This window comes from Herpailurus yagouaroundi, unplaced genomic scaffold, assembly GCF_014898765.1.
Source record: "Herpailurus yagouaroundi ecotype Mexico unplaced genomic scaffold, PumYag 77, whole genome shotgun sequence".
Classification (NCBI taxonomy): Eukaryota; Metazoa; Chordata; class Mammalia; order Carnivora; family Felidae; genus Herpailurus; species Herpailurus yagouaroundi.
The window spans coordinates 40,888,829-40,912,693 of record NW_024412388.1 but is presented as its reverse complement, the minus strand read 5'-3'; the positions used below and the strand labels follow the sequence as shown (position 1 = coordinate 40,912,693).

Sequence of the window (23,865 nt, the reverse complement as noted above, 5' to 3'; positions counted from 1 at the left end):
GCGGAACTCGGCGGCCGCCATGGCGTCCAACATGGACCGGGAGATGATCCTGGCGGATTTTCAGGTGAAGTATCTGGCCCTGTTCCTCTTCCACCTCCAACTTCGTGGGTTCCTGGTGCCAGAAGGGTTGCCTCTTCTCAGGGTTTGTTTGAGCACTGCAGTGGTGTGTGGTTTGGGCTTTTGTATGGTACGTGGCGCGCGCGCGTGTGGGGTGTGTGTGTGTGTGTGTGTGTGTGTGTGTGTGTGTGTGGTACCATCCGGGAACGTGTCGGGGCTGGGGGAGGTGAACCATCCGGGAACGTGCAATTCATATGCTGGGTTGGGTGTTATATACGGATTTGTAGGGTGAGGGGTGTTAATAATAGTTTAGAGTATGTGTGTGGACTGTGTGTAATGTTTGCTGTATTATGTAGAGAACAGGTAGAATTTGGGAGTATTAAGTGTGGAGCTTTTAAGTATGGGGTATTTTGGGTCAGGAGTTTTGGGTTGTTACTTGAGAGTGTGCTGTATGGAGTGTGGGTGTGGAGAGCGTGGTGGTGTGGGTGTGGTGCATTGAGGAGAGTAAGAAAAAGGAGAAGGGGGTGGTGGTGAAGGTAATGGTGAGGGTATGGTCTTTTTCAAGGAGAAATAAACATTTGAGACTTTGATGCCATGTTGGAATCTTTGGAGGGTATGAAGATAAGGAGGAGGCAAATAGCATATACCATAGTATCTTTGCAGTGAATTCATAAGCTTAATAAATTACCAATTCATATTTGCGGATTCCCCTCTCCTCCAGATTTGAATTGTTTGGTTGGTGTCTTAATTCCAGGAATAATTTAAAGGATAAGCAAAGGTTATTCCTTTACTTAGCCCAACTGTAGTTACACTAATATATAAGTATCTTAGGGAGGCCCTTTGAAAGTAGAGTTGTACCTCATGAAAGACTTGGAGTTAGAGCTAATATCCTGTGAACGCCATCTTTGCCTTTTGATGTATGATGAAAAAATTATTGTAGTGAGATATTTTTAACCAATCATTTTGGGATTAATTTAGAAACTACTGTTATGTATAGGTAGACTTTTCATTCTATAATACTGTCATCGCACACCATGGTTTAACACTAGCACAGCAGGTGGCATTTTTTCTTAATGAGATTTTGTTGGGTTTCTCTTCTCCCTCTTTCTCTGATTTTTAAAAATTTCCTTCTTTTTACAACTTAATATTGTGATAGTCATTTCCAGAGTTTGTTCTTTATCTTACCCGGTTACCAGATTTATTGGGAATATGGATGTATCTGTATTTGATTATACTGTAACTTCCAAACTCAGACAGAAAGAAGTGTTCTGAAAATAAAAGTTGACCACAAGATTTTGGTGTTTTGTATGATTAGCATGGCCTAGGATTTTTTTTTTTTTTTTTGCCTAAGTCTTTTATTTTCTTAATTCTTTTTTTCATTATCTAGTCTTTTATCTAATGTGGAATATGGTTGTATGAAAAAGGACTCTATTTCTAGGAGTAGTTTATCCTGTTATAAAATTGTTATGTTCTGGGGTGCCTTGGTGGCCCAGTGGATTAGGCATCCGACTCTTGATTTCGGCTCAGGTCATGATCTTATGCTTCATAAGATCAACCCCCGTGTGGCCTCTGTGTTGACAGCTTGGAGCCTGCTTGGGATTCTCTGTCTCCCTCTCTCTCTGCCCCTCTGCTGGCTCTCCTTGTCCCCTCTCCCTGCCCCCTGCCTGAGAATAAATAAATAAACATTAAAAAAATAAAATTGGCATATTCTGGTAAGAATGGATTTAGACAATTTAGAGTAGTGTACCTCATTAAGAGCTTTAAGGTAAGTGTAACTTTGTTGAGATTTCACCAAACTTTTTATACTTCCTGTGACAACTTGTAGCTGCTTGTTCTTTCATTATTTATGACAGTTATTGTGCTTACTATGAACCTTATATTGGCCCAAAATAGGAAATTTAGGATTCTTGTACTCAGAGTAAGATTTTCTGACAAGCATTTGGGGTTTAATTTTGATCACATTAGTATATTCTACTAAGTTTTTCTCTTCAAACCAGTGGCACTGATGTGAACAGTTGTTTACAAAATGTGAAAAAGCTATGGCATTCTCATGTTTGCCAAATGATGAAGGTTTCTTTTATATTGTCAAGTAGGTAGGAACATTATTGGTAGAATAAAAAATTACTTAGAAACTATATACATATTGAGCACATTAGCCTTTTGTGTTTTTAGGAACCTCATATTCTTCTCACAAATGATGATTCCAGATCAGTTTGCTCTTGTGGACTTAGCTTTAAGATCAATTATTCTTCCTTTTTTTTTTATATTACATAAACTTTTCATAGGATTAACTTTAAAAAATTAGCATTGATCCAGTTATCAGAAACTGGGTAATTTTAAATTTTTTTTTTCAACGTTTATTTATTTTGGGGACAGAGAGAGACAGAGCATGAACGGGGGAGGGGCAGAGAGAGAGGGAGACACAGAATCGGAAACAGGCTCCAGGCTCCGAGCCATCAGCCCAGAGCCTGACGCGGGGCTCGAACTCACGGACCGCGAGATCGTGACCTGGCTGAAGTCGGACGCTCAACTGACTGCGCCACCCAGGCGCCCCAGAAACTGGGTAATTTTAAAGATTGCAGTTCAAGTCTTGGAGTGTAGACATTTGGAAGATGCTGGATTCTTCTGTAACTGTGCAAATCAATTTCTTCACCCAAAAGTGAACATATGACCATGAAATTAATAGTAACTTAGCTCAGTGCTGCCTTTGTAGAAAGGGACATGATTTTTAAAAAAAAATGTTTATTTAGAGAGCAGCACATGTACCTGAGTGTCTGGGACATGAGAGAGAGGGAGAGAAAGAATATCAAGCAGTCTCTAATGCTGTCAGCGCAGAGCCCAACATGGCTCGATCCTAGAACCATTAGCTCCAAAATCAAGAGTTGGGCACTTAATGGACTGAGCCACCCAGGTGCCCCCTCAGGTGTACTCCTTAATCCCCATTACCTATTTAACTCATCCTCCTTACTGGCAACCATCAGCCTGTTTTCTATAGTTCAATGTCTTCTAATTGGTTTGCCCCCCTTTTTCTCCTTTTTTGAGAAAGGTACAGGATTTTCATTTACTTTTTAACTTTTATTTATTTTATTTTAGAGAGAGCAGGGGAGAGGGGCAGAGGGAGAGAGAGAGAGAATCTCAAGTAGGGGGAGGCTCGATCCCATGACCATGGGATCATGATCTCAGCTGAGACCAAGAGTTGGACGCTCAACCAACTGAGCCACCCAGGTACCCCTCAATTAAAAATTTTTAAAAATTGTGGTGAAATACACATAACATAAAATTTGCCATCTTAATTTGCCACTTTAAGTGTCCAGTTCAGTGGCATCAAATATATTCACATTGTTGTGCAACCATCACCACCATCCATCTCCAGAAATCTTTTTATCTTGCAAAACTGTGACATTAACCATTAAACAGTAACTTCCCATTTTTTTTGAACTCCATCCCCTGGCAACCACCATTCTATTTTCTGTCTATGAATGTGAGTTTTCTAGGTACCTAATAAGTGGAATCTTGCAGTATTTATCCTTTTGCAGCTGGCTTATTTTACTTAGCATGAGGTTTCCAGTGTTCATCCAGTTAGTAAGTGTCAGAATTCCCTTCATTTTTAAAAAGGCTGACTACTGTTCCACTGTATGTATATACAATAGTCCTCCATCATCTGTGGTTTTGCTTTCCATGGTTTCACTTACCCTTGGTCAGCTGTTGTCTGGAAGTAGATGATCCTCCTGATGTATAATCAGAAGGTCAGTAGTAGCCTAATACTACACACAATGCCTGGGTCATTTACCTCACTTTGTCTCATCATGTAGGCATTTTTTCATATCACATCATCAAGAAGGGTGAGTACAGTAAGATTTTGAGAGACCACATTCAGATAACTTTCATTACAGTATACAGTATTGCTAAGATTATTCTGTTATAGTTATTAATCTCTTACTGTGCTGAATTTATAAATTAAACTTTCTCATAGGTATGTATGTATAGGAAAAAACATATAGGGTTTAGTACTGTCTTTGGTTTCATGCATCCATTGGGAGTCCTTGGGACATAGCCCTTGTGGATTATGGGGGACTGGTGAACCATATTTTGTTTACCCATTTATTTGTCAATGGACACTTTTTCCCCCATGTTTTGAGTATTGTAAATCATTAGTGCTGTTGTGAACATGGGTGTACAATTATTTGTTTAACTCCTTCCTTTCGATTCCTATAGGTATATATCCAGAAGTAGAATTACTGGATCATATGGCATTTCTATTTCTAATTTTTTTTGAGGAACTGCCATACTGTTATCCATAGTGGCTCACCACCAAAAGCTTGAATGGAGAGAATGGCAGTATCATGTTTAATGAATTATTTGTAAATTCAACTCTGGGCAAGTGAGTTTAGAATTTGGAATAGTCCAAAAAAAAAAATCAATTTTAAATGTAAATAGTGTTAGCATGGTATGATACTGGTAAAGGAATGAATAGAGTAGTACACCTACAGTTTTGGCTGGCTAGAGCTAGGAGGAGATGTAGAGGAATTTCCTGGGTTTAAAAACAGGCAGGCATTAATAAATGAGGACAGTTTTCTTTTCTTCCTTAATGTCTTTTTTATAACAAAGAGATGCATTCAGGTGAAAATTCCAGATCTTGTTCTTTTTGTAATTGTAGAATTCTTTGCCTTTTTTTTTTTTAAAGGTTGAGGTGTAGAGCAAATATCATTTGCTCAAATAAACTTTTGAGATATATTTGGTTTCCTTGCAGATGTGAAAAGAGCTATCCAAATAGAATTGCTGTTGCTATCAAATAATTTTAGTAATGTTAGTTATGTTTTATTTTAGGTCTATCTGAACAAAAAAAATTTTCCCTTTCCCGCTTAACCTTTTAATTAATGCAATGCTAATTTCTTTTTCCTCTAAGATACATTTTTATAACAATTTTGGGAGTGGGGAACAAAACGGGTGCTATAGCTACTTAGGTTAGTGTCACATGTTGATTTCATGTATTTTTCTACTTATATTTTTCTGTTACTGTCTAATATAGAGATGTAGATTATAGCTTCACTCAAGTCAAGGAAAAAAGAACAGCTTTCATAATAGTAATACATTTTTTTAAGGAAACAGATCTTATCAGGATGCCTGGGTGGCTTAGTCCATTAAGTGTCTGATTCTTGATTTCTGCTAAGGTCATGATCTCACAGTTTGTGATATTGGGTCCCACATGGGGCTCTGCGCTGATAGCATAGAGCCTGCTTGGGATTCTCCTCCCTTCCCCCCCTCCCACCACTCATGCATGCTGATGCTCGCTCTCAAAATAAATAAACATAAAAAAGAAAGCAAAACCTTATCTGCCATGCTAAGAAAATATGTTTTCTGAACCTAGTTCCAGTGGTCACAGAGTGAGTCTGTTTCTTCTCTAATTTGGCTTTGATTTTGATGTTACTTTCAGTTGTTTCCTGGATGACATAGTTGTGCTTTTATTTTCCTCTCCTGGTCTTTCAAACTAGTGAAACCTTTGCTGCCTAAATTGCTTTATGCATTTTCATACTGGACTGTCACTATGGACTTTTACATTTTTATTTGTCTGTCAGCTTCTCTTGGTAGCATGAACTCTTCCATGACACTATCAGTAAGTCACTTGAAATTAGTTTCTGCCCCTTCATAACGTTTTTTCCTTTTAAATGAAGCTGTGAATCTTCTACAAAAGGAGATGCCAGACTGTGCAAGTAGAAATGGTATTAATCCACATGGATAGGTGTCCTTTGTGATGTTGTGGATTAGGGACCAAACTATGTATCGGTGGAACATCATATGTATTTCCTGGGAGGTTGCCTTAGGCAGGAGATTGAGTACTGTGGCAGAAAGTAGTCTTGTTATTGTCCTTTCTTTCTTTTCTCCACTATCCTCTTTATTCATTAGAGAGACAAAGCATGATGTGTTTGTGTTTGGATTGTTGGTCATTGGGAAAATAAGGCTTTGGCATGTAGAATAAAGTTTAGTAGTTAAGAGCATGGACTCTGAGGTCAGATTGTTTGGATTTAAATCACAGCTCTGCAACTCACTTATCTTGTGATCTTTGACTAATCACTTCACACTTCTGCCTCAGTTTCCTCATATGAAAACTGAGTTAATGCTTGTAAAGTGATTAGAATAGATGTCTAGTGTAGAAAGAGTTCATTAAGTTTTAGTTGTTACTTTCATTTTATTTTTAAATTTTTATTTATTTTGAGAGAGAGAGAGAAGAAAGAGCATGCATGGGGGAGGAGCAGAGAGAGGGGAGAGACAATCTCAGACAGGCTCCACGGGCATTGAGTCCAATGCAGGGCTTGATCTCACAACTGTGAGATTGTGACCTGAGCCAAAATCAAGAGTCAGATGCTTAACTGACTGAGACACCCAAGTGCCTTGTTATTTTCATTTTTGACAATTTTAAAGTATATGCTTGTTCTCTGCAGGAGACTTCAGAGATCATCTATTTCCAGCTTCTCATTTTTCCTTTTGTGGAAATTGAGATCAGAAAAAGGAAGTGACTTGTCCAAGTTCATGGGTTGGTTTGAAATAAAGGTTTTGTCCAGGTGCACATTAGAGTGTTTATTTTCTAGCTTAGTGTGTCACATGGCTTTGAGTTCTAGAGGAAAACAAGACCCACCATTCAGAAATTTCTCCAAATGATAAAATTTACATACAAAATGAATTAATAGTATCTGGCATATAATAGACATGCCAGAAGGGCGGAAGTGAGGGTGGGTCAGGCACTTTGGTTGTTCCTAGACTAGCACTCATTCCAGTCTAGTGCCATGCCTCTAAGTTTACAGGTGGCCAGAAGCCATGGAATAAAAAGCCTTTAGATTTGTTGAGCGGGGTTGGGTTGATGCCTGTTGTTTTCCAGACTGGGTTTATGAACTTTGTAGATCAGGGGTCAGGAAACCATAGCTTGTAAGTTGGCTGCCTGTTTTTATACATAAAGATTTATTGGAATACAGCCATAGCTATTCACTTATTGTTTGTGACTGCTTTCTTGCTGCAGTGACAGAGGTGACTAGTTGAGTCAGACATTATGGCCCACAGGCCTAAAATATTTACTATTCGGACCTTTAAGATAAAGTTATTTCACTCCCCTCCTCCCACCGTGAAACCAATACTATTCTTGCCAGGTTTTAGTAACTGCAAAGTGCTAGAATATTTGAATGCTTCACAAAGCATTATATGGTTATATACCTCTGTAGGAAGCATTTGTTAGAACATTGCACTTAGACAGACTAGAGCTCTAGTTTATTGCTGTTTATTTTGTTGTTGTTGTTGTCGTTTGTTGTTGTTTGGGCTCTGATTCTCTGAGCAAGTCATTTATCCTTTCTCGGTTTGAGTTACTCAGTCTATGAAATGAAGATTTGTCTAGAGCAATATCTACCTGAAAACAGGACTGGACTAGATTAGGTATTCATATAGAGTCAGGACAATCAGTTGCCAGCAGCTGGGGTTGAAGACATTCAGTTATAATTTAGGTAATTGATCTGGATTAGGGATCAGCAAACTACATCCTGAGTGCCAAACTACCACCTGATTTTTGTCAATAAAGTTTTATTGAAAGGCTGTCATGCATATCTGTATACATATTGTCTCTGGCCACTTTTGCCCTCAATAGCAAAGTTGAATAGTTGATTGCTTGGCCTGCAAAGCCTAAAATATTAACCCTGCCCCTTACAGGAAAATTTGCTGATCCTTATCTAGATTAGTGGTGTTCAGTTGTGGATAATTTCCCCACAGGGGACACTAGGCTATGTCTAGAGACATTTCTGATTGTCACATCTAGGGGTTGCTCCTGGCATTTAGTGGGTAGAGGCCAGGAATGCTGCTAATCATTCTGCACAAGACATCCCTTCACAATGAAGAATTATCCACCTTAAAATGTCTTTAGTGCTGAAAAACCCTGATCTAAATCATTGATTCTCAGACTTTGAATTTGCATAAGAATAACCTGGAAGGCTTGTTAAACCTTAGGTTGTTGGATCCCACCCCAAGTTTCTGATTGAGTGCATTCTAGGTAGGGCTTGAAAATTTGTGTTTCAGTCAGGTTCCCAGGTTATGTTGATGATCCAAGATCTACACTTGGGAACAACTGATCTAGATGACTTTAGAAGTTACATCCATTCTTGGGACTTTTTTGATTTTGTTGTCTTAAGTACTGTTGCATTTTTATGGCATAGGAAAATTGAGTATTTTATATATATTTGATGCTCACAGTAGAATGTGTTTTATGGCTTCATATCCTCCCCACCCACCCCCCGCAAGTGAGCTCTACATCCACTGTGGGGATGATCTCATGACCCTGAGATTAAGAGTTGCATGCTCCACCAACTGAGCCAGGTGCCCCAAAGCTCCGTGCCTTTATACCCTTATTTTTTGTGGCCCTTTGGAAAACTTCTATTTATCTCTTAAAACCTATTGGCTGCTTGTGCTTATAACATCAGTACCCTCTACCCAGTTTTAGGGTTAATCATTTTGTCTTACATATGTTGTATATCTTTTGTATGTTTCTCTTCTTTTGAGTCTTATGTGAGATTGTTGGTAATCACTTGTTTTTTTCTGCTACTGTCAGCTCTTTGAACAACTGCCTTGGTCTTAACCGTCTTTTCCTACCATATCTGTAAGAGGCACTCAGTGAATATATTTTGAAGGAATATTATGAATGTTAGCTGTTATGGTACAAACAGAGTAGGATTGTAAGTTTGTATGTATAGTTGACCCTTGAACAATGCAGGGGTTTGGGGCACCAACCTGCCATGCAGTTGAAAATCCACGTGTAATTTTGACTCCCCCCAAATTTAATTGCTAATAGCCTTTAAACTGGAAGCCTCATTGATAATATAAACGGTTAACACATTTTATATGTTCTATGTATTATATGTTGTATTTTTACGATAAAGCAAGCTAGAGAAGATGTTATTAGGAAAATCATAAGGAAGAGAAAATACACAGTACTGGATTGAAAAAAAAAATCCAGGTATAAGTGGACCCATATAGTTAAAACATGTGGTTTTCAAGGGTCAGCTGTATTTTTAAGTCTACCATTTATTGACATGATTTTGAATAATAAAATTTGTCATTGAGGGAATGAAAATCAGCCAATTTTATCGAATTGAGGATTATAACTTTAAAGTGACCCATTTATAGAGAAATACAAAGCATCTCCCTTCTGGTGCTTTCTCCTTTTTATAGAGGGCTCAGTAAGGTAATGTGGCAAAATATAGGGCTTGAGGTCAATAACTTCTGGAAATTTGAATGCTGTTATTGAACTATGTGTCAGTCACTCTTTTTTTTTTTTTTAAAGATTTTTTTTTTTTTTTCTTTTTAAGTAATTTCTATACCCAGTGTGGGGCTTGAACTCATGGCCTGGAGATCAAGAGTTGCATGCTCCACCGACTGAGCCAGCCAGATGCCCCAATCACTCTTCTTCATTATGGTTTCACTTTCAAACTGTTTTTTAAGGCAGAGATTTAAATTTCAAATCAAAATTGTTGACCCTTTTAAATCGTTAGTCATTGGCTTTAAGGTGAGTTTGAGATAATTTCAAGAAGCAGTTTGGTGACATTAACAGAATAATTGTAGCTGTCTTATTTGTGGTTATAGAGGAATAATTGAGGTAGGAAGGATGAGATGTCAAGTTGTGGTAAAGAAAAGCAGAAAATTTTTTTTCAGGTTTTGTGCACCTTAATGGTTTTAGAGTTAGGTTTCAGCCACCTGTTTTTTTTCCGCCTGTAGTTACCCTGGTTCCCTGGACTCTTTAATGATTGAGCTGTAGTAGTAGTATAATGTTAATGAGAGGAAAGCTTTGTTTCTTGTGCCCTTCTGGCTCCCTGCCTTCTTTCTCCCAAGGGAAAAGTAGTGGTTGAACTTAGTTTTTTTTTATTTTTTATTAGTTTTTAAAAATTTTAAATGTTTATTTATTTTTGAGAGAGCATGAATGGGGGAGGGGCAGAGAGAGAGGGAGACACAGAATCCAAAGCAGGTTCCAGGCTCTGAGCTGTCAGCACAGACCCCAATGAGGGGCTTGAACTCAGCAACTGTGAGATCATGACTTGAGTTGAAGTCAGATGCTTAGTCAGCTGAGCCATCCACCCAGGCGCCCTGAACTTGTGTTTTTAAATATAATTTTAGGAGGAGGCCTGACTGGATTGGTCAGTAGAGCACGTGACTCTTGACCTCAGGAGTTTGAGCCCCATGTTGGGTGTGGAGCATACTTAAAAAAAATTATTTTTAATTTAGCTTATTTTATTATAAATTTGTAATTTACATATATATACACATACATATATATATATACACGTACATATATACACACATATATATATATACATATACACACATGTATATAGATAAAATCTTAGTTATATCCTTTGGCATGTAATAAAAGTGAGGTGGAGACACAATTGAACATTCTTATTTTAGGTTTAATGGGGGAGGAATAAGAACATTAGTATCTAGCTGTTTGTTGCTTTGTATGTACCAGATACTGTGCTAGGCTCTTAATAGCTAAACTCTACGGTGGCCTTTTTGGGATCCACTGATACAATTCTCCATGATTTCTGTATGTCTTGTGATCAGAGACATTGACTGCTTTTGTTTCTGCTCTTTTCAAGGATGTTTGTATAGTGAGCTACCTTGGAAGATAGAGATAGTGTCCCCCTCTGGAGTAAAGGGTAGGCATGTATACCCTTTGCATTTTGAAAGGTTTGGGTTGTCTAGGCTCTGAGTTCCTCCTCTAGTGCAATCTATTGCGTATGCAGGTATGACTTGGCCTACTTTGTGTTGCACTGTGGGAAATGGGCCTGGGACTGCCTAAGAAAATGGTGATATTCTGGCTATGAATATTGTCATGAGTCATAAAGTTCATTGTCTCCAACCCAGGAGTCTAGGTCTTTTGCCCGCATCAATGAAATTGTCAGGGTAACTTGTTAGCTTGCAAGTAGGGTGAAAAATACCAGATCTTTCACTGTTCTGACAGTTTTGGCAACAAGGATGGTATATCGACAGACACATGGCTTTCTGGAAGAGGAAGGGTGAGGGCCTCATGGGCTGGTTAACAGAATTTGAGAGAAGTCTATGGGAGTTGGTGTTGAACATGTTGTCCAAATTGTTAAGTGGTTCTCTACTTTATTGCCTGTTAATGAGGAAGAATTAGGGAGGTGGTTGCAGGCTGAGCACCAGGAAGTAGGATCAAAGACAGCTGTCTGAACATTCTGGTTGTTGCTAACTCTTAACCACCCTCCGGTATCTTCTTTGGTGGAGGGAATTTTTTTCACTAGTGTATTAGATTCAGAGTCAGACTCCCCCCACTCCCCACAATGTAACCACTAGTACTAAGATTTGTCCTGGCTGGGCAGAAGTTTCTGCCTCCTTTTAGACAACATTTATAGACCTGTGTACACCTATACTTGAATGTGAAAGGAGACAAATTTGCAACTTCTGTGGGCACAAAGCAAAGTTGTTAGAATTTTCACTGGTTTGAGAGATGAGAGGATGGGGGTGCATAATGTCTTATGGCTCAGCCTTTCCTTTGGAGGAATCTTTATTCCCCACTTCACTGTCTAAGGCAAAGCCACCGCCTCAGTGGGGTCCTCAATTCATAGAGGTTTCCTTAAACCTAGGCCTAGTTTACCAGTGGTTCAGCCAAGCTGAAACTCGTTGTGTCTGCTTGTTTCCTGGGGCTGTTCAGCCTCTCTACCAGCTATGCAGATTGATGGTGGATGTGATTGTTCAGTGGATAGAGCTCAAGGCTGTTCTTTTTTTTAATTTTAATTTTTTAATTTTAGAGAGCGTGAGTTGGGGAGAGGGACACACACACACACACACACACACACACACAGAGAGAGAGAGAGAGAGAGAGAGAGAGAGAAAATCTTAAGCAGGCTCCATGCTCAGTGTGGAGTCTGATGCGGGGATCATAACCTGAGTGAAACCAAGATGCTCAACTGATTGAGCCACCCAGGTGCCCCAAGGCTGTTTTTATAGCTCTGGCCAGTACTTTCCTTCATGAAACTTGTATTTCTCCTGCCCCTTTGGCCTATTGCCAATGGTCTAGCTATTTGGTCTGCCACTTGGAAACTATAGACTGGCAGATTAAAGACAGTTCTCTTTGAAGCTGTGAACTATGGAAACAAATTATAGCCGCTGATCAAACTGTCTGGATCACTCATGTAGATGCCCACAATAAGGGCCTGTTCTCTAATGAAGCCCACTGGAATCAAGCTTCTGATTGAGACTGCACTGCCCAGAGCCATCATTGTTGTCTGGATCCACCCATCATATTAGATGTGATAACGCATCAGCTATCATAAACTGGGTGTAGACTTAAGGACTGTGTATTTCTGATGCAGAGAATAGCATTGCATACTATACTTGTGACTTCTGCCAAAAATTGACCTACTTGTCACATAATAAAAGAAGCCACATTTCATGGAATATGGCTCCTGCTTGTTTTTGGCAGATTTAATACATTGGAACTTTGACCTCCCACTCAGAAGTATCAGTGCTGCTTCACTGCTGTTGATACTTTTTCTGGTTATGGTGTTATTGTTCTAGTCCAATTGGCTGACTGGCCACACAATTTTGGCTTGTGAAACTAATCTGTGTTATGCTTTTGGGCTTTCTGGGCCATTTGCAGTTGACAGTTGTATACTTTTTATCTCAGAAGCCCCTCAACAGTGAGCTTGATAGTCAAGATATTTGAGGGGCCTTTCATGCTCCCTACCATCCACAGGCATCTGGTATGTGGATAAATGTTGAAGACTGAAACATCTTTTTACTTACTAAGTCATTTAGGCCAGTGAATACAGCTATGCCCAGAAAGGGATCATCTCAACTTGGGTCACTTCATGGGTAATGATCGGGGTGGAAGGGGTGAGAGGTTATATAGTCCTGTTTTGAAAATTCACATTCTGTCCTATTTCTGGGCAAGGAGCTTCTTTTTTTCTCCTAGCTGCAGTGCAGTGCCAGCTTGTCGGTATACCTTTTATATGGCAGCTTGCCAAAAGGTGGTGTCCTGAGGGATTCAAACTTAATTCTTGTTCACCACCTGCATTTTCATGTTGGGTTGACATGGAACCCATGCAACCCATGCTGGTTGACATGGTCCTAGATCATAAGGATAATGACTACTGGTTGAGTACCCTGCTTGCTGAGTTCCCCTACAGTGGTCCATGTGGGTCAGTAGAGACAGTAAATGGGTTTCTGTAGGTTTAATAAAAATTCCCTTGACTGTTTCATACCTAACATTTCTAGGGGGAAGGCCTGAGTATGAGTAGGAGATGATTGGAAAAAAGATGAAATTATAGCTACTGGAGTGGAACATACTGATTTTGTGGCAGTGGAGGGAAAACAACAATCTTGACACCCAGGGAAGGAACACCTTAGACTCCAGAAGCTTTGGGGAAGGGAGACACCTTCAGAACCACACTTAAAGCTTTCCTTATGAAGGAAAATGTCCTGGTGCAGCTCTTCCAAACTTTTGCAGGCACATTAAATTTAATTGACTGCTGAGTGTGCCATCCTCCATTAGACTGCTCAGCTCTGATCACCATTTGATGGCCATTCTCTTTAATCTTACTGAAAAATCTATTGGAAAAAGCAAGGGCTGCCCCAGCTCCTATACCTTCCATGCACAACACCTGTCAGTACCACCTCATGTCTACCCACTCCCATTCCATAGCCTTCTCTCAGAGATTCTATGGGGCAGATTACTGGTGGCCTGGATAATTGGGACAGTTTGGATTGACTGCTCTCATTCAATCCTTTCAAAAACAAGGACTAGACTCAGTTGTTCAAACTGAATTTGGGAACTCTAGGCCTGACACCTGGCTGGGAGGCCTTGTTGGGACACAGGTTGACTGTGTCTCTCAGACTAATGTAGGTCCCATTTGGAAGGACCCAATAATTGTAAACAACCCACGTTTTCTAGGTATACTATATCTGCCCCTCAGGATCTTATTTCTTGTGTGGAAGCCAGGCATTAACATACCTCCCTCCTAAAAATATGGACTCTTGCACCTTTGAGTGTTTAACAGAATACCACCAGTAGATCGTATAGCCTTCAGTTAACTATGGAGATCTCTCTAAAATGACACTATCCTTATTTTCTTGGGGAAGCTTCCCATAACCAGTTTGTTATTTATGCACATCCTGTAGACAGTTATCTCTATGAGGGAATTTATTCAATTAGAATTGGTGGTTCAGAATTTGTTCCTGACTTTTTAGCTGACATAATCAGTGACATACCCTGGCCCTGGAAAGCATTCAGATTAGCCTCAACTCACCAGCATTGTTATGGATGATAAAATTGCCCTAGACTTCTTCCTTGTAGGCTGAAGCAGAGTCTGTATAATTGTTAATACATTCTCTTGTTCCTGGATTAATGCCTTGGGCCAAGTGGAAAAGTTCATACAGAACTTTGGGGACAGAACTGCCAGACTTTCTGAGGTAGACCCTGATGTTTTATGGGATTTCTTCAACTTATTCTCAGAGTCCTTATTTAGGACTCGGAGAAACATGGTTGAAATCAATTCTGAAGGTTAATCTTACCCTGCTGCCTGTTGATAGCTACTTTAATTAAATGCTGTATGAAACAGATTGAATGGATTTAGTCCCAGCCCTTTGTCAGTCAGAATAATCAGAGTAGCGGTTAGAATCATATACTCATGAGAAACTTTGTCAGCAGCCAAGATAGTTAGAAGTGAGAGAGACAAGTCTCTGTGCCTCATATTTCGGCACGTCTTTTGAATAGGGACAGATTGTTCCAAACTGTCTTTTCAGGGGTATTGTATTGTGACCAGCTTAGATAATGTCTCCTTCTGGACCAAAGGGCAGGTTTGCTTACAGCTTGGGAGATAAAGATACTTTCTCCCTCCAAAGCAAAGGTGTCCCTGCTCACTGTCTATTATAAAAGATTCCCTAAGCTCAGGGCTCCTCTCCTCTACTGCATGTGCAGCTGTCACCTGGCCCACTCTGTATCACCATGTGAGAAATGGGTCTTGGGAACCCATGTAAGAAAATGCTGATACTCTGGCTACTGTTATTATTGTGAGTAATAAAGTACTTTATTCTTGATCTAGGAGTCTTGTGTCTTCCTCTAGCATCTTTGAAATTGTAACATGCTAAATTGTTGGTTTGCAAGTGAGTAAAATATTAGATCCTTCACAGTTCTTACCACCCTGTAAACTAGGCAGTCCTTCATTGTACAGATTGATTTTTAGAGATGGTAATTATAATAACTACTAACGTTTACTCAGCATTACTTTGGCCCATGTGATAAGTGTTTTATCTGCATTATCCAATCTAATTGGTATATACCTTTCAATTTGTGATAGCCGTCATTACTATTCCCATTTTAAAGATGAGAAAGTGGAGGCGTAAGGAGGTTAAGTAATTATCTAATGACAGGTAGTCATAACAAGGCTGTGTTTGGGACTCAGGTATGTTCTACTCCAAAGTCAAGTCTGTGATTCGTATATGCACATTTCTCAAATGGGTATGCTAGGAAGTATTCAAAGCTACAGAATAAATATCAATGTCTTCTTCTAGGACCAATTTACTAGAATAATTTATAAATATGTGTTTTTTAAAAATTAAAAACAGTTACTATGAAGTAAATATGAAATTTACTATGAAGTAAATATGAAATTTGCACGAATTTTAAATTGAAAATGAAATTTCAAAGAAATTGTAAGGATGTGACTTGTTTTTCTTTGGGTTGTCTCCTCCTCTCCCGTGTTTCCTTTCCTCTATCATTGTGACTACAACAGTGGAAAAAATTAGTAAGTGCTGCACTTTACAAGCTTGCCTTTAAAAAAAAACAAACAAAGCTGCATCCAGTTATTTTTTGATTCCTTCATCCTTTTGTAGCTTTGTGAAACACAAAAAGAAGTTTTTCTGCTGTCCATGGATTTACTGAGACTAATAGAGTGATCAAAAGATGAGAAACTGGGTTTAATTTAATTGACTTCTATTTTGAAGCTGTATGTGGCAGTAGTTGCTATTAGGATTATTTAGGTACTATTAGGATTGCTGTTAGGTTGCTGTTATAATTACTTTAGCAAGAGATTATCCTTTTTCTGCTTTTTTTCTTTTTTTTTCCTTGTAAACTTCACTTTTACATTTACCAGTGTCTGTATTGTGTTGGTATGTGTCTGTATTTGTGCTGTCTATATATAAAATGCATAGTATACATAATAAAAATGTAAAAATATATTTTGGCTTCACTTTTCTGGGAGTATTATCAGTTATGGGTATTTCCTAAGGTTCCAGTAGTGGGACTTGAAACAAAGATAATGATGTTGAGGCATCAATGATGTTGAGGCATAGAATTGATTCCAGCCAGGGCAGGCTGGCTCCAGGTTGAAACACAAGAACTTTGTTTTATCTTTTTATTTTATTATTTTTTATTTTAAATTCCAGTATACATAATCAAGAACTTTGTTTTATACTACATTTTTGTTGACTAACTTGGACTTCAATAAACAAACAAAAAATAAAGTACATTGTATTTTAGAAGAGGAAAGCATTATTTAGTGATTACTTTGGAATAAAGTAGTAAATACTCTGCCAAAACTGAGTGGAACAGAGAAATACTGCCTAGGTTATTAGTCTTTCCACTTACACATGCATGAAGAGTATGTAAAGTTACAATGTAGATTATTCCAAAGTGAAGTATGTTCTTATTGTTAAGATTACAGATTTAAAAAAAAATTTATTTTTGAGAGAGAGAGAGAGAGAGAGAGAGAGAGAGAGAAAACGAACAAGCGGGGGAGGGGCAGAGAGACAGGGAAACAGAATCTGAAAGCAGGCCCCAGACTCTGAGCTGTCGGCACAGAGCCCATTGTGGGGCTCGAACCCATGAACTGTGAGATCGTAACTTGAGCCAAGTCAGATGCTTAGAAGTTGGATGCTTAACTGACTGAGCCACCCAGGTGCCCCAAGATTAGAGATTTTTTTATATCATAAATCCTAACGAATAATCTGGGAGTAATTTATTTTTTTTTTTTAATTTTTTTTTTCAACGTTTTTTATTTATTTTTGGGACAGAGAGAGACAGAGCATGAACGGGGGAGGGGCAGAGAGAGAGGGAGACACAGAATCGGAAACAGGCTCCAGGCTCTGAGCCATCAGCCCAGAGCCCGACGCGGGGCTCGAACTCACGGACCGCGAGATCGTGACCTGGCTGAAGTTGGACGCTTAACCGACTGTGCCACCCAGGCGCCCCTGGGAGTAATTTAATATGCCAAGATAAAAGTATTGATATACCAGGAAACAGCCACATGGTTTCATGCATGCGAGTGGGAGAGAGACAGAAGGAGACAGATGATCCAAAGTGGGAGAGTTCATGACCTAAGCCAAAATTGGAAGCTTAACCGACTGAGCCACTCAAGTGCCCCTCTCTGTTGGCTTTTTAACTATGATTCTTCTATTTATTAGTGGTTGTTCTACAAATTATAATATGCATCTATAACTTCTTAGTCTACCTTGAGTTAATATTATTACTACATTCTATATAAGAACCTTATAAGAAAGTCCATTTACTTATTTTCTTTCACTACTGTTGTCATATATTTTACTTCTACATGAAATATAAAACTCCACAGTATATTTTTGTGCTAGTAGAACGTTCTTTAAGAAATAATAAAAAGGCGGGGCACCTGGGTGGCTTAGTTCGTTGAGTGTTCGACTTCAGCTTGGGTCATGATCCTGCTGCTCGTGGGTTTGAGCCCCTCATCGGACTCCGTGCTGACAGCTCGCAGCTCAGAGCCTGGAGCGTGCTTCAGATTCTGTCTCTGTCTCTCTGACCCTCCCCCACTCAAGCTCTGTCTCTCTCTCTCTCTCTCTCTCAAATATAAATGAGAACATTAAAAATTAATAAAAAGCAAGCATAGTTGTTTATGTTTACTCGCATATATATTCCATATGCAGTGCTCTTCACTTCTTCCATAGATCCATATTTCCGTCTGGTGTCACTTTTCTTCAGCCTAAAGAACTGCCATTAGCATTTCTTATAATGTGCAGGTCTGTTGGCAACAAACTCTCTCATGTTTTCTTTTCTGAAAATGTCTTCATTCTCACTTTTGAAGGATAATTTTGCTACATATAAAATTCTAGTTTGATAATTTTTCTTTCAGCACTGAAAGATATTATTCCGTTGTCCCCTGTATTCCATTTTTCCTAATGGGAAGTTAATTACCATTCTTGTCATTGTTCTCTTCATGGGATGTGTTTTAAGACTTTTCTTTTTATCTTTGGTTTTCAGCAATGTGACTACTACGGTGTGCCTTTGTATGGCTTCCTTAGTCTTAATCCTCTTTGGTGTCCCACAGAGCTTCTTGAATCTGTAAATTTATGTCTCATACCTGCAAAGGTACTGAAAAATCTTGCCAATGATATCCACACAAACAACAGGACATCTTTGGGGACATTTTTTGTTTAATAGAAGGAATGCTAGGAGCACTTCAAAAGAGGAAAAAAGATAGAAACATTAAGACAATTACCACTATTACCTTACCATCAATTCATGCCAAATTTTATTTATTTATTTTTTTAATTTTTTTTCAACGTTTTTTATTTATTTTTGGGACAGAGAGAGACAGAGCATGAACGGGGGAGGGACAGAGAGAGAGGGAGACATAGAATCGGAAACAGGCTCCAGGCTCCGAGTCATCAGCCCAGAGCCTGACGCGGGGCTCGAACTCACGGACCGCGAGATCGTGACCTGGCTGAAGTCGGACGCTTAACCGACTGCGCCACCCAGGCGCCCCAATTCATGCCAAATTTTAAAACAAATCCTGAAGAGTTGCTGCTGCCTTATAAATCCTTAGAAAGGAGCGTATGGTCATTATAATAAATGATGCCCAAAGATTTTTTTTAATAATTTGACATACATGTCAGTAATTTAAAATATATCCCTAAATCTGGATTTCAATAAGGCAACTGACAAAACTTTTTCTTATTTATTTTTAAAGATAACATACAGAAATAAAGATGAATGCTACTAGTCCTATAGTATCTTGCAGCATGAATGCCCTCATCTAATTTCAATTTAATTTGCTTCAGTTCAATAAACACTGGTAACCTGATATTTGGCAGACAGTTAGATACTAGCAGTACAGAGATGAATATGACATAATTCCAAGCCTTGGGACACTCAGGGTTAATGGAATGATGTTCCTTTACATATGCAAATGACACAAAGCTAAAACAACTAGTATTCTGATGACAAAATCAGGATCCAAAAACTCAATCATATCCTTTTCATGTTCATCTTATTTCAGTAGTTTACAATTCAGTGAGAACACACTATGTGCCAGAATGTGTGCTAGGCACTAGGAATACTAAAATGAATAAGATCTAGTTCCTGGCTGTAAGGAACTCACACATTACTAAGGAAGACAAGTAAATATTTACATAGTAAGGTGATAGCTGCAATAACAGATGCATGCATAAGAATGAAAAATATAGAGGGAATAGGTACTGTTAGAGAAGCCTTCACAGGAAATAATGCCTATGCAGAACTAAAAGAGGTAAATAGAAGACTGGGAGGTAGGCATTGGGAGAACTGCAAAGGCAAAGAGACATGAAATAAATTCAAGGAAATTACAAGCATCAAAGTGTCACTACAGAACCAGGCAATGGGAAAAGTATAGTCTACAAAAGGACAAAAAACAAAGAGCTTTGTTAGCATGCCAATGAACTTGACCTTCATCCTATATAAGCAAATGACTATGGAGTTCAAGAGAAGTTAGGAGTGAGGCTTGAGAAATGCAAATGATTAAATTTAGGACGAGGGAGATATGTCTTACCTATTCATATAGCATTTTAAGTTTCTAGCCATTAAAAATGTATCAAAGCTGTAAAGTGACTGCATTAATAGTAATGTAATATACAAATTAAGGGAGAGGCCATTCTGCTCTACTCCTACTCCTTTTTGGAATATTGTATTCACCCCCAAGCCTCTCCATTGAAGTGTGCCATTAATAAATAAAAACATCCAGAGGAAAGCAAGCAAGTGATAAAGAGTAGTGGAAAGAACTAGAAAATTAGGACCCAGATAGTAGGAGTTAATGATAACATAGTTGCCTTTATGTGACAGGAAAAGAAATTTTGTACAGGTCTACAGTAAATAAATAACCTATAAAGAGATAAACTTTTATTAGCTATTTTAACTGACTTACGAAGTAGCAATCACTAATATAATTACCTAGTGTAATGCCAATTACCTAGTATAATGCCTGCACAGAGCAGGTATTCAGTAAATTTTTGTCAAGTGAGTGAAAATATGAATCAAAGAAAAAAGAAAACGTGAATCAAGACAGTGTCAGGTAATACATATTTCTCTTTCTAACATCCTCACATCACAATACATGTGGAATCATTCAAGTATGTGTTGAACAAATGAATGTCTGGTATACCCTCAGTAACATGCTTACAGATTTACAGCACTAAGAATTAAAGATGCTGTTCATTTATCAAGCACTATCACTAACACCACCCAAATTCATGATATTCCCATCTCTTTTATCTTAATCTGACTACAACAGCAACCGGAAGAGAGGTATTTCTGAGTAAATGCCTTGTCGAACAAATCCAGAGCATCCTATTTGGGATTACTAAAGCAATGATAGAAAACCAATCAAGATCCATGACTACAATTTCAGACTTGCCCCATGGGTAACATGCAGCATCTGCAACTGTGAGATGTGTCCTAGCCAGCAGGGAATTCCTTGCAGCTATCTTCATGAAGGTCTCCCAAAAACTCAGGAGGAATGCATGTAGAACTGAGTCCCAGGGCCAACTATGTATGTCACTATTGCCCTTTCATCAAAGGATGACTGTATCCATGTCAGCATACTTTCAGAATCCATCCCCTGGAAATGCCAAGGCTCTGCTATAATCTCTCTCTCTCTCTCTCTCTCTCTCTCTCTCTCTCTCTGTCTCTCTCTCTCTCTCTCTCTCTCTCTCACACACACACACACACACACACACACAGTACCTGAGGGCCGCCTGGGTGGCTCAGTTGATTGAGTGACTGACTTCGGCTTGGGTCGTGATCTCACGGTTCTGTTGGTTTGAGTCCTGCATTGGGCTTGCTGCTGTCAGCATGCTCTATCTATCTCAAAAATAAACATTAAAAAAAAAGCACCAATAGAGGAGATAAAATAGAATACTAAAAAGCAGGTTCAACCTTAAAGAATGTAGGTAAAAACAATTGGGACAGATGACAAAAAAAATGGTAGACAAACTCGTCATATTAATGATTACATTAAATGTAAACAGACTAAGCAGTAATCAGAAGGTAGAGACTTACTAGCAAAGGTTCCGGAACCCACCCCCACCTCACCCACTGATATTTTCAAGAGTGTGGTATGAACTCAGCTGCCACTCTCTAGAAGCCAGCCTGTACTCTCTTTACCTGCCTCCCTTACCCCTTTCACCCTCCCTCCCATTTGTAATTAAAATTGTTTAAGGAAAGGCAAAAAAAAAAAAAAAAAAAAAGTGGAGACAGATTGGATAAGAAAGAAAAACTGATCTATATTGTTTACAAGAGGGGCATTTGAAGCATAAAGATCCAGTTAGGTTGGAAATGTTAAGGTGAGAAAACCTATGCCATGTAGGTACTAATCATAACAAAGCTATTGTGATTAACAACATCAGGCCAAGTAAACTTTAAGGAGTATTACTAGAAATAAAGAAGTTCTGGCTTACTAGTTTTCTACTTTCTAATCCTGGGTAAATCATGTGGCCTTGTTCTGTTTTCTCATCTATAAATTGCAGTTAATATTTGAACTCTTATGTTATTTTACCTGTGTAATTATCAATCCTTGTAATAGCCTTGTAAGATGATTACTGTTCTTCCTAAAGTTGCAGGGCTAATAGTTGGCAAAGCTCAGATTTGAAGCCAGTTCAGCTTTAATTCACTTTTTTTTTTAAACTACACTTTGTTTTCTGTCAACATGCCTTCCTGTGAAGGAATATCCCCAATACTTTGCTTCTATAAAGATTTATGTCTATAAAGATAATACTAATCAGCAGAGCTCTCCTCAGGTCACCTATCTATTCATCATGCCCTTTTGAAATCCATTCTTCTTTAAATCATATAAAAATGGCTTTATTCAAATGTTATTAATAGGCTGTTATTGAGAATTTTCAGTGTTGGCATTATGATTTTATTGTTCATCAGTGCATTTAAAAAAAATGTTTATTCAGTTTTGAGACAGAGCGTGAGTGCAGGAGGGCAGAGAGAGGAGGGGACAGAGGATATGAAGCAGGCTCTGTGCTGACAGCAGTGAGCCCGATTCGGGGCTCAAACTCACAAACCATGAGATCATGACCTCAGCTGAAGTCAGACGATCAACTGAGTCACCCAGTGCCCCAGTAGGTTTTATTTTTAAGTAATCTCTACACCCAACATGGGGCACAAACCTACAACCCTGAGATCAAGAGTTGCATGCTCTACCTACTGAGCCAGCCAGGTGCCCTCATTGTACATTTTGTTTATTTGTTCGTTTGGTTATTTTTTTAAAAAATTTTTTAACGTTTATTTTTGAGAGAGCGCGTGTGTGCAAGCAGGCTCCAGGCTCTGAGCTCTGACCTGTCAGCATGGAGCCCAACATGGGGCTCAAACCCACAAACTGCGAGATCATGACCTGAGCTGCAGTTGGATACTTAAATGACTGAGCTACCCAGGCGCCCTTCATTGTACATTTTAAAGATGCCCCTCTCCTAAAATGCTTTGTTAAAACTACAGCCTCAAATTACCCTAAATCAGTGTTAGCTTACTTATATTTTGATTAAGCTAAATGCAAAAATATGAAGTGGCTTAGATTATTGGAGTCCATTCAGAAAAAGATACTGGTATTGTAGAGCCTACTGTGAACTCTATATAATAAACTGACTGCATAATGCATGTTATTTGCCTCATAGAGTTGTAGAATATAAATTAGTGATATTTGTGTAGTCTTTTTCCATCATATTTGTAGTTTCTAGTCAGACTGAATACTTACAAATTACAGTTTATAGTAATGCTATAAAAAAGCCAAGTATTATTCACGTTTATTAAAGAATCGTACAAAACTTTAGATGTACTTTGTTGTGTGAAGTAGTATGAAGCCTGGGAACAGGAGCTATATTACCCACAGTATTTCCAGACACTATTTAGCACATGTAAACAGTCAAATACTTTTTGGTAGTTGTTTTTTTTCCAATTATTGTCTCCTAAAAGTCATGTAAAAATTAGTATGTAATGAAATTCCCATAAAGATGTGTTAGATGTTTGCTCCCTCTTGTGGCTATAAAGGAGAATGTAAGCTCTTACAATTAATCTATTCGCTAGTTTTTTTTTTTTTTATTTAAAGATGTACTGTAAATAGGGTATAAAATTTATCAATATTTTTGTCTTTTTGGAGACAAAAAGAGTAATCCATATACCTTTGTCAGCCCATAAAGTTTTTTAGTGCACATACACTCATAAAACATGCAGAATTCATGCTCAAGAAGTATAATGTTTTAATGTCCAGGATAAAGTTTATATATTGTTAAGTCAGAACTTAAGAGCACTTTTTGAGCATACCCTTTCTGCTTTCCCTCATATAAATTACATGAATGATGAAATAACTTTTTTCTGTTTTAGTTCTAAAACTCTATTAGTTTTAGTTATGTATGAGGGTACTACTGACAGTATTATTTCCTAATGGTGTTAAACATTCCTTGTTTTGCTCAAAGTAAAAACAAAAGCCTAATTTTATTTTGTCTTCACAGATTTTATTTTATTTTATTTTATTTTATTTTATT

General features: G+C 38.4%; 1 protein-coding gene across 1 annotated transcript in view; it reads left to right on the top strand.

Moving 5' to 3' along the window:
• Nucleotides 1–6: 6 nt before the first annotated feature.
• FAF1 (Fas associated factor 1) overlaps nt 7–23,865 on the top strand; it is a 529,666-nt gene continuing 505,807 nt past the window's right edge. Inside the window, exon 1 of the mRNA XM_040470188.1 lies at nt 7–64. Within this exon, the coding sequence (XP_040326122.1) occupies nt 20–64 (45 nt within the window). The 5' untranslated portion in view covers nt 7–19. The remainder of the gene's footprint in view (nt 65–23,865) is intronic.